The sequence below is a fragment of the Phoenix dactylifera genome, chromosome 11 (genome assembly GCF_009389715.1).
Source record: "Phoenix dactylifera cultivar Barhee BC4 chromosome 11, palm_55x_up_171113_PBpolish2nd_filt_p, whole genome shotgun sequence".
NCBI lineage: Eukaryota > Viridiplantae > Streptophyta > Magnoliopsida > Arecales > Arecaceae > Phoenix > Phoenix dactylifera.
Window position 1 is genome coordinate 17,627,220 of NC_052402.1, and position 11,804 is coordinate 17,639,023.

The window sequence follows — 11,804 nt, forward strand, 5'->3', positions numbered from 1 at the left end:
ATATAATAACCACTAGAGCTAATCATGATATTTAGATCCTCCAATATATGAAAAAATAAAATAAAATTTTAACCATACTATCTTGTGGATATATTCTGGGGGATAGATCCACATAAATAAACACAGTAGTACTTGGACATGTTAATAAGAAAGCCAGGCATGTAGCCAGTAGTACCATGTGGTGTGCCTGGAAAAGTAGATGCAGTGGGATCCTAGGTTTCCATAGTGATTGTAATTACTGCCACAATAAAAAATTGTTCAATGGTGATAATAATGAAAAGCTATTGGACCACTCCTCGATGTACATTTATCGCTACATTTTGTTCGACATTCATCTATCCTTTCTTGTTTGCATCAAAGAAACTATCAACCTGCTTTGATTTCCATTTATTAGTTTGGACCTAATGTTCTGATTACTTAAGAAACCAAGTAGATTATTATGCAAAATATTTTGTAATTGTGGGCCATGGATGGAGAATGATGAAAAGGTCTTGATACAATGCTTCCAAATGGAGTTCTAGTTGAAAAATTTAAGGAATTCCTGCCTGATATCTTTCAAAGTTTTATTTTTTTGTACTCACCTACCTTAATGAGCTGCACATGGAGGGGTCTTCTCTTTTGGACATCTCTTACATGTAATTATATGTTGTGAGGCAAGCAAGTGGCTGACTTATTATTATTATTATTATTATTATTATTATTATTATTATTATTATATTTAGAGTGTAATATTGATTTAGTTATGGATAGAGAAGGTTTTAAATTCTAATTAAGATATTATAATAGAGTCAGCTTGATTAAATTCTCAACTGCAGCATGGTATATACCAACAATTGAATAATTAATTGGCTTATTGACATCAAGGGAATCTGAGCAAATCATCCTTGGATTTTTAAGAAACATATTGGTTTCATCTAAGGTTTTCCAATTGGCATGATCGATTGAATTGTACTCTAGATTCCAGAGTTTGGGATATTCTTGAAGAGTGCATTTTGCATCTTCTCTACTAGAATTAGAGCAGCTTTGGCTTAAGGACACTGAAACATGCAAGAGATTTATTCCGGTGTAAATTCTCACTGGATCTTGCATGGAGTCACAAGAAGATACTTCTTAGTATGGTCATGGGAAATGTTAAGCTGTACTGGGGGAAAAGAAATGGAGAGTGTTAGGCTTGAAACAAAATCCTGACAAAGAGCATAATGAAGCTGTGTGTTTGCTGAGGACTGATCTGTCTTCGATATCTGAAAATGCAGCTCATACTCGAAAAACTTCTTCATCCATGCTCATGTTAAGACAATGAAGAAGATGAATACTCTCGCCATTGGCAATATAGTTTGCAATTAGTTTGCAGTAGGCCAGGAGGACTTGGGTCTGTTGGTTGGCACCCCTCTCCTAAGTACTTGGTCTGGGGACAGGTCCCATGTCTGAATCTAATTAGTGGTCGCATTCTCAATGTATTTTCGAAAATAGAAAAAGAGAAGAAAAAGAGGTAAAGTTTTGTGGCAGCATGTATACTTTAAGCTGAAGGTGATTTCATAATGACACCTTTAATTACTGTACCTGAATGAATGATATGGCCCTCGACATGAATGAAACAAAAGTAAAACATGATGGGATAAGGCTTGCTGTCATCACTAGCTATTCGAATGATAGAATCTCTTGTTTTGGATGCAGTCTTCATTACATCAAAAAAGATTGGTCTTCATCTCCATAGGTCTAGTATGCCAGTGACATGGAGAAGGTAAAGGGTGATGAACTATTACACTCCATGTAGGCTTGACTTAGATATCAGGCTCTCAAGGAACGCATAACATTTAGTGCAACATTTACATCAAAAGAGATACTACTGCTACAGTCCACTAGGATTACAAAGATAAAAATGTAGGAGAAGGATCGGAATTACAGTGATAAACAATGTAAGAGGAGCATGAAGAGACAACATGATGCTCATTGTCATTTCTATAGAAACTAAGCTTTCAGGCCTTTTCATTTAGGCATTTGGTTTCTTTTCTTAACTGCTTCCCAGCATGTGGCTCCCTTTTGCACCTTTTGCTTATTAAATAGGGGATTCTCAAGTTGAGGGTTCAATATCATGCCACTGGCTGCAGCCATTGATATGTGACAATATAGATTAGACTACAAAGATAAAGATATATGAGCAAACCAAGAGAGCGAGCGAGCGAGAGAGAGAGAGAGAGAGAGAGAGAGTTTCCATATATTTGCTGGATTTTTTTTTTAAGAAGGATATATTTGATTGGAAGATCTATCCAAGATAGTTTACTAACATGGACAAAGGAACGAGGCAAAGCCCTCTTTTCTTCAGCTCTGTACATTCATTGGTCCCCTCAACAAAACCCAAATCATTTACAATATTACTTTTGATCTCCAAGCCATTCCCACAACCAACAGCTTCTTCCTACAAAATCCAAAGAGGGAAAACTTGGTCTTAATTCGAACCAACAGAAACAAATAACGACAACAACAAGAACATCAGCTTTGTTCAAAAAAAAAAAAAAAAACAACAACAACAATATGAACACCTTCTTTCTCACTCAAAAGGGGAAAAAAAGGTATCAACACAAACAAATTATGTTACCTGAGGAATCCCCTTATTATGATCATCAGCTTTTTCCCTTGGTTGCACATCCGAGTGATTCAAATAACTAACCTACACCAACATGAAACAAAAATAACCATCTAAACTAAAAAATAGAAGACTCATGGTAATTTTAGAATCAGAAAGCATCGAAACAAAATTAGAACATAGGTTCTTCTAACCTTGGGACTATTAACCGGAGAGCTGGCAGTATCTTCCAAAGGATCATCATCCAAGGTACCACCGGCCTTCCTCTTCTTAAATCTGAGCTTCTTGCAGCTCTTCGTGGCCTCGGTGCCGGCCAAAGGCTTCCATGCAGCACATGAAGCAGCATCAGATATGATGGAAGACCCTCCCCCCATGCTAAAAGAGCAACCATCTTCTTCCCTCTTCTCTGATGCCAGGAAGTCCTCAAAATACATGGTCCAACCACTTTCCTCAGAAGAGGGTGCCCCTTCCTTGGAGCTGAGAGACCTGTTCAAAGAAGAATGGATTGACTCCTCCATCATAAGGGTGAAGAGATGGTGGGCTTGCACATCAGGAAAGAGCCCTGAAGTAGTTATATACACACAGCCAAAGGAAAGAAAACAAATGCAGAAAGAGAGAGGGAGATAGAGATAGAGATAGAGGGAAGTATTATATTGGTGTGGGGTAGAGGGCGTTGGGGGTGTTAAAAATGAAACAAAAGTCTTGGTAAGGGAACGTGCAAGAAGAGCAAAGGAAGATTGTGACCTCAACAACTTTAGACAAAGTTTCACACCAAAATTTCCTTCTTTTTTACCATACTTTTATCTCCCCTTGTTGCTTTTTAATAAAGACTGCCAGCCATCTATGACTTTGGTCGTCTACGGCCGTTGTTGAACCGTTGTTACAGTTTAGAAGAGCAGGTATTGGTTGGCCCCACGACCAAATAGGGAAGGTTTTTTGGTTAGGCATTAATGGAGTGCAGAGAAAGTCTAGGGAACTATTGATAGGAACGTGATGCAAATTTTACTCAACAACATGCCTTCTGCTTTCAAGCTATCCTCAAGAATTTTAATGTTTCATCCCGATTACATGGCCTTATAAGCACTTTATTACCAATTGGACAATAATTTTTTTACCCATATACTAAGTTGTATCAAGAAAACTTATATCCATCCTATCAGGGTCTGAGAGGTTCCAGCAACATGGCTAGACCTATTTAATAGATTGGTTGGATTTAGGTTCAAAGTTGTCGATTGGAAGCCAATTTGAGGCTAATGTAGATCTAGCAAATGTTTGATGAACCTTAATACCATAATAGAATATTTGAAACAATCTAATGGCCATCGTATTGGGTACTATATATTGGTTCATTATCTGTACAATTTGTTTTATTAAGCTAAAAATTTAGAAAATTCTAGCATGTTGTTTGCCTATATTTTATCAAATAGAGATAAGCATGCAAACACCTATGCGGTTTTTGTAAAGTGTAAACGGCATATATCATGACTGTAACTATTTATGAAAAAGGTTGCAGGCCAATCATGTATTCAGAGAGACAAATGGGACCGCGGATTGAGTGGCTTCGTACGTAACCAATCACTCCAGAAGCACCCTGTGGGTCCAAATGGAGAGCTACCTACAGCGCTCTGTAATCTTTTATTTTCTAATTTTACTGAATGTATCCATACCAAAAATGTATAAATCATCCGTTTCAACAAAAAAACAAAAAAACAAAAAAAAGGCTGCATGGGTAATTCATCAACTTACGAGCTAGAAATGCATCGTAACACTACTCCTAGCTTTACATTATATCGATTGCCAGGATTATCCAAATCTCAATTATCCAATATGGGCACTAAAACAGATTCGCAAGACTCTGTTAATAAAAGAGTAACAAAAATTAACTATGATTAATTTGCTGAGGAGAGTTTGAGCTCGAATTTTTGATAATGTTGGTTTTTTTTGGTAAAATAATAATATAATCTTGATTCTCAAGTGTTTAACTTGCATAATTACAGTTGGCGAAGGTCCCATCATTTCTTTCACAAAAGGAAGATTAAAATATATACATGTTGGTTAGTCATCGTTATCTACCATCAAAAATATATAATTTTTTTTCCCGTTGTGCTTAAATGAGCATTAGCTTTCAGTTGGAAAGGTCAACAACGGCCCTGGTGGTGACCGTACCCACATGGGTGTCGCTGATCTTCTGACGTGTGCGCAAGTCCACGTACATCCGTTGACATTATTCGTGCACTGGGCGATTTCACACCGTGAGTTATGGGTGCAACCCATTTGGATTGGTCTTGCTCACCATTTTATCCCGAAAATGACCCCACAGTGCCCATTTTTCGAAGTTTTCAACAAGTTGCTCCGCCCTTCATACATCCATGGCACAGTGGCCCTGGAAGCAAGAACATTCAATTCTGTGATCAAAAATTTTGATAAAGTCATTGTCTTTTGGTAATTAAATGTATTTTCTAAGACAATCTAGGGTTTGTGCACCCTCTACTTGATAACTGGTCTTGAGTTTGATCTTTAGATGGTGCATCTTATGTTGCAGGCGTATCTCCCTCTTTTTTTCGCTGAAATAATAGCTATTATTTTTTCATTTGAGCTTTGACTCGGTTTTAAATTATGAAAGTGCTATGGTTTGTTGCAATAAAACCATAAATAATAAGAATAAAATATTGTTGTTATTTAATTATGTCACTGTTCACCTAACGAATATATTTTTACACTAAAAGATATTAAAATTTGAGATACAGATAATGAAAACATCAAATTGTAAATATTAGAAAAAGGTACTTATTGAACAACTGCCATATGTAAATTCTCCATCTAATAAATGTATCATATAATGGCAGCCTTTCAGAACTACAATAACAGCTACTATGTAGACTCTTAGAGTGATAGTGCTCAAGGCTGCCTATAGGTTTTTTTGTTCGATCTCTTGATAGTTATAACAGGGACTTGTGGTCTAAGATATTTGCTAAGATGTAAACACTTACAAATAGAGGTCATATAATCCAAAATTTTTATGAACTTTGTCTATCCTAATATTTTTTTTTTAAAAAAAGAAAAAATTATGACAGTACTCACTCAATTATTGAAGAAATTATTAGATGGAGCAGGTCTAGCGAATCAATACAAATCCCGAAGCTATGTATGGTGGACAACATGATAAATTTTCATCCTTGATCTTGAAGGGTTTAAATACTGAAAAGGTAATATGGTGAGTGATTTTTGGATTGATTCACTGGATTTGATTCATCTAATAATTTCTTCAATCATTGGGCTGGAGGTTGTTTACCCCACTTGGATTGTTCACTGCTCCAAGACAAAGCCTCAGCCTTGGTGATGACCTCCTCCCCAAAAGGATAACCAAAGGAATGGGTGGGAGCACAAAGAGAAACGGGGTGCATTTATGGGGAACCTTCACGACAAAACTTTGGCAGCCACATCACTTGGGCTGTTCCTTAATTTCTAACCCGTTGAAGGCCATAACTGATCCCAACTTGTGTTGCATCGTGAATAGGATTATGTAGAAAGACGCTTGACTTTCTTGCCTGGCTGCCGTATTGGCAGAATGGGGCTGCGAAGTCTTTCCGTCCGTTCATGCCCACAAAACTATGAGGAAACTAAAATATTTTTCAAAGTTAGGTGAATTCATGATTATCGGGACGCAGTTTCTACAACAATGTTTAAATTTATTAATATCTTTTTTGCTTAGAGCATGATGGAAGTTTTACGCATTTCTAATATAGATATATTCATAAGTGCTAGAGTTCAAAGATCCATCAGCTAGGGTGGAGTAGCAGAAGTAGAGTTATATGGTATAGCCACTGTGACTAGCCACATAAGTGGCCATCCAGTTGGAAGTGTTATTAGCTTTTCTGTAGATATGCTTTATCTTAAAAAAGTAAAGACTAGCCACCACCAGCCAAAAAACTAGAGGTGTGATGATTGGCATGATTGGGCACAAACATAGATAATCACTTCACTATGATAGAGAAGTTTCTTTTTAGAAGACTGTGGAAGGCCTTCGAAGTCGTAGGCTAATTCTTGCCATGTGTCGCATAATTCAATCATTGGGATGCTAGAATCAAGAAACACCTACCGCAACGAGAAGCAACTATGGTTCTTGATGATGAAACTTGCTCCATCATATGCCCCTTTATCATGCACCCTACTATCGAAATCTTGAGAAGGCAGGGAGGTGGTGGCTCTCAAGTAAAATTAATTTATGGTATCAAATTAACATTTTAATGAGTTGAGCTCATACAAAAGTCTGACAAAAAAACCCTTAAATTATAACAAAGAAGTATCATGCTCTAAGTTCAAGTTATTTTATGGATATTGTAAGTTATAATAATATATTTTTCCAATAAAAGTAATGGTACTTGGAGAAACTTCTATATCATTAATAATTCGAGATGAAAAGGGTATAGAGTTTGGGTCCTCTCCACTTCAGATATAAAAGTTCCGGTATTTTAATAATGGCACTATCCTAATATTGTATGATAACCATGATTGACTGGGTCCAGCATAGTATGATAGGTTAATTTTTGATTCACATTCGAGTTAGAAAAGATCTTGACTCAAGATTATCGGCCCGTAAATCCCTCCTAACAACATGTTAGAGTACATGCGACAATTTGTTACACTCCTGGATGTTATTCTTTGCATAGGACATGATGTTTGGTGACCAAATTATAGTTTTGTGGAGAGCTGAAAAGTGTGATGCCAGATAGCCAGGTGGAATCCCAAGTTCTCAAACTTCCTATATTCAAAAGGACATGGTTAGTATGCAATTAAAAAAAAAGTGCAGCATGGTCAGTTTTTTTGATTATCTCATAATGATTTTATTGGTTTAAATACATTCGTTTTTGCTTTTTTTTTTAGTAAAACAATTTTTGTTCTTTTCCGAAGAACATCCATGCCCCGAACTGATGAGATAATCAAAAAGTAGATTTGCATAGATCTCAAAGTACTTCAATCTTATTCTTCCATCCTTGTGCAAAGATTTCAAAGTAGTTATTGCGCGATTCAGCAGTTGATGACATGAAAGAAGGCCAATCATTCTTTTGCACGAAAGATACAGCTGGAGGCTATGACGAGTACATGCTGCCTATAGATAATCAAGTTCTTACAAAACAAGTACCAAAAGCATCAGCTGCCAACAACATCCTGTGGTAATGGGTTAGAATGATGTTCATAAAGCTCCTGCCCATTAAGCCAAGATATAGCAGTTGGAGAGTCCCCCTCCATCCACAGTTGATTAGCTTTACATTCAAGCAGAGCAAAACATAAACATTCTCATGCAGTGGTTGGTTCAGCAAATGGGACACAGCATTTAGATAACTCACGACATCCAGCATAAATGAGACGATATATGCTGTCACGAACGACATAACCGGCAGCAGATTCATGCTCTCTCCTTAAACCATCAAAATTCACCTTCGAAACTCCCACGGGATCTATTATGTCTCTAAATCTAGTAGTTATCTAATAATCTACATAGCATGCAGAATTGGCAAATTACTGCAAAATATCACATATATGTAATGAATCCAGTGCCGGCCCGAGCCCTAGGCGATCGAGGCGGTCGCCTAGGGCCTCGGACCAAAGGAAGGCCTCCGGCCTCCGCCTCTGGGAGAGCTCCTCGCCTCCTCCTCCAGGCTCCAGCGACCAGCGGGCAGCGACCAACGGTCCGCAACCGGCATCCAGGCCAACGGCAACGGGTACGGGACAAGACATTTCTTCTCCAGCTGCCCAAGCCCTAGCATGCCGTAGCCAACTAGCCCGTCTTCTCCATCCAACCATCCGCCTGGCACAGTGGCACCGGCACGCCACCGTCTTCAGTCTTCTTACTTCTTAAATGTTAGCCCGTAGCCACCGTCTTCTTCCTCTTCCTTCCCGGCTTCCCGTAACCCCGTTCCTCGAATCTCGAATCTCGATAACTCGGTTCTTGAGAGTTGAGACTTGACGCCGGCGTCTCTTCTCCAGGTCTCCTTCTCGTTCTCGGCCCTCCGCGGCTCCGCCTCCGCAGTCCGTCCTCGGTCCTCTCTGGCTTCTCCAGCTCCTTCCCCTGTTTCCGCGGTGAGTTCTCCTTCCCCTGTTTCCGCGGTGAGACTTGCAATTCTAGCTTTGAAGATGGAAGTAGAATGGGTTTCACTGTTTCAGAAACTATCTTTTTAATCTATTGCCGTGATTTGCATGATATCTAAAGCCAAAATGGCCTTTTCTTCGCAACAATGGAACCTCAGGATGGAGGGTTTTCAACTGTTTCTTTCCACCTATTTTATAACTGTTTACTGTGTAATATTATTATTACATTCTGTAAGAAAACCATTAAACTCTATGCGTCTATCTTTTCCATCTTAGATAAATATTCACATGCTTCGATCTTCCTATGTTCATTTGTTTCAATGAACTGAAACTTGACTGATGTGAATTTTTTGCCTCCTTGCACAAGCATGTGTATTGCCAACATTGTTTGATAATTGATTTATCTAAGTTGTTTATTTGCAGTCATAACCATTGCAGACAATAAATTGTAGTCAGAATTTTCTTTTGAAAAAAAAAACACACTAATTGTTAGATTAAATAAGATATTATTTTAAAAACTCCTTCTGAGGCCTTAAACTACCACAAGGAATCATGGGCAGCGATCTCCCTACCACCTATCAAAAAGAACTCACTCAATGGTTAATCTGATAGGCCAAGGTCTACTTTTTTCATTTTTTCCCTGTTTCTGATAGTTGTGCAGGAGCCAGGAGGAAGAGAGAATAGAATTATAGAAATTATTTATTTCATTTTATGGTGAATGAAGAGATAACCTATTTTTAGTGTTACAATTAATGATGTAAAAACTACAATTAACATTCTTAAACTTAATGTCATGATATACTCTCTGTTACAGTCTTACATAGCTCCATTTTGCACCCATTTCCACTTTACTATTTATATTTCAATCATTCAATGCTATCAAAAATTTTATTGTCGGATTCTTGAAAATATATTTTATGTCTATTCTTAAAAATTGATAATAGTTTTTCATGTCTAGGGTCTCCATTAAAATTGAGTTCGGCACCGCTTGTTGGGATTTGAGTTCGTCGTCGAGTCCGGCACCGCTTGTTGGGACTTGAGTTCGTCGTCGAGTCCGGCACCGCTTCTATTGGCATTTCGGGTTTTATCATTTTCAACTCTATTCTATTTTGATTTGTTTGTAGTGATTGTCTTAATTGTTTGGTTTGATAATATTATTTTTGGATTCAAATGTCTAATAGAAAATTTGAATGTGGGTATGAAAAACTCAAAAAGAAAAGAAAAATCGAAAAACTCATTCAATCTCAAAAAGGTGCTTTAGATAGATTTATTGTCACAAATAAACAAAACACTACATCAAGTTCAACTCAAAACGAAATAGAGTTAGAAGATGATATAAAAAGAACGAAACAAAATGAGATTGACAACCAAACAATATCTAGTGAAGAACACAATAAGAAATTAGATGAAGATAGGATAAATAAGGATAGTGTAGAGTTTAATGAAACTAGTTCTATTTCTATAAATATATATGATCCTGGTCAATGGAAAAATATTGATACAAAGTTGAGAGATCTATTAGTAGAAAGAGGTCCAATTAGAGATTATGATCTTCATTTTCCTAGGGATGAAAATAATAGACACTTTTCTACTATACATTACATTCGTAAGTTACCTAATGGCGAAAAATATGATAGAAGATGGTTAGTGTATTCAAAGGATTTGGATAGGGTATATTGTTTTTGTTGTAAATTATTTGATTCAAAGTCTAGCACGAGTCAATTAGTCAATGAAGGAAGTAGGGATTGGAAAAATCTAGGTATCAAGCTTAAAAGTCATGAAACAACTAATGAGCATATCATTAGCATGAATAGGTGGATTGATATAGAAGTGAGATTGATAAAAAATAAGACAATTGATAAAAGTCTCCAAGAACAAATAAACCAAGAGAAGGATCATTGGAAAAAAGTTTTATTGAGAATTATTGCTGTTGTAAAAAATCTTGCAAAAAATAATTTAGCATTTCGAGGAAAGAATGAAAAGATCTATCAAAGCAATAACGGAAAGTTTCTAAGTTTTATTGAAACGATTGCAGAATTTGATCCAGTAATGCAAGAACATGTTCGACGCATTCAACATGGTGAAATTCACAATCATTATTTAGGTCATAATATTCAAAATGAATTGATTCAAATATTAGCGTCTGAAATTAAAGCTATAATAATTAAAAAGATTAAAGAAGCAAAATACTTTTCTGTAATACTTGATTGCACTCCTGATGCAAGCCATCAGGAACAAATGACCCTAGTTTTAAGATGTGTAGATACTTCAACAAGTCCAGTAAAAGTAGAAGAATATTTTTTAGAATTTTTAGAAGTAGATGATACCTCTGGAAAGGGCCTTTTTAATGAACTTATAAATATAATAGAAAAACATAAACTTGAGGTTAATGATATAAGAGGACAAGGGTATGACAATGGATCTAATATGAAAGGAAAACATCAAGGTGTACAAAAAAGATTATTAGATATAAATCCTAGAGCATTTTACACACCATGTGGATGTCATAACTTGAATTTAGTATTATGTGATACTGCTAACTCATGTCCTAAGGCTATATCTTTTTTTGGAGTAATACAACGAATTTATACCTTATTTTCTTCTTCTACAAAACGATGGAAAATTTTACAAGATAATGTATCTACATTAACTCTTAAACCTTTATCACAAACACGTTGGGAAAGTCGTATTGAAAGTGTCAAAGCAATTAAACATCAAGCTCCTAAAATAAGAGATGCCTTAATTCAATTAGCGGAAACTAGTGAAGATCCTAAAATAAAGAGTGAAGCCATATGTTTAGCTACATATGAGATTGAAAATTTTGAATTCTTATTAGGCATGAATATTTGGTACGATATATTGTTTGCTGTTAACTCAGTTAGTAAGAATTTACAATCTGAAGACATGCATATTGATGTTGCTATAGATCAATTAAAAGGTCTTCTTTCTTATTTAAAAAGTTATAGAGAAAATGGATTTATGAATGCTTTGAATTCATCTAAAGAAATTGCAAATGAAATGGAAATAGAACCTATATTTCGTGAAAAACGTGTGATCCGTAGAAAAAAACAATTTGATGAAAATACTGATGATGAGACAATAAGATCAGCTGAAGAATCTTTTAGAATTG

At 36.3% G+C, this 11,804-nt stretch overlaps 1 protein-coding gene across 2 annotated transcripts; it reads right to left on the minus strand.

Moving 5' to 3' along the window:
* Window positions 1-1,786: 1,786 nt before the first annotated feature.
* On the minus strand, window positions 1,787-3,201 carry LOC120112594 (vascular-related unknown protein 1-like). Of its 2 annotated transcripts, XM_039132177.1 has the most exons (4): window positions 2,779-3,201; window positions 2,597-2,668; window positions 2,286-2,416; window positions 1,787-2,102 (listed from the first exon to the last, which is right to left on the minus strand). In XM_039132177.1, exons 1-4 carry the CDS (start codon window positions 3,103-3,105, stop codon window positions 2,072-2,074), a joined length of 561 nt encoding a protein of 186 aa, XP_038988105.1. In that variant the 5' UTR covers window positions 3,106-3,201; the 3' UTR covers window positions 1,787-2,071. The 2 variants fall into 2 exon arrangements, with proteins under 2 accessions (XP_038988105.1, XP_038988106.1); XM_039132178.1 differs by having other exon boundaries at window positions 1,787-2,416.
* Window positions 3,202-11,804: the final 8,603 nt, after the last annotated feature.

What these genes read in the sequence shown, in the direction of transcription:
- LOC120112594 (XM_039132177.1), bottom strand. Translation starts at nt 3,105, where the DNA reads ATGATGGAGGAGTCAATCCATTCTTCTTTGAACAGGTCTCTCAGCTCC. An exon ending in CTCCGGTTAATAGTCCCAAG is followed by an intron (nt 2,669 to 2,778) that starts GTTAGAAGAACC and finishes ATGTTGGTGTAG; the next exon opens with GTTAGTTATTTGAATCACTC. An exon ending in ATAATAAGGGGATTCCTCAG is followed by an intron (nt 2,417 to 2,596) that starts GTAACATAATTT and finishes TGGATTTTGTAG; the next exon opens with GAAGAAGCTGTTGGTTGTGG.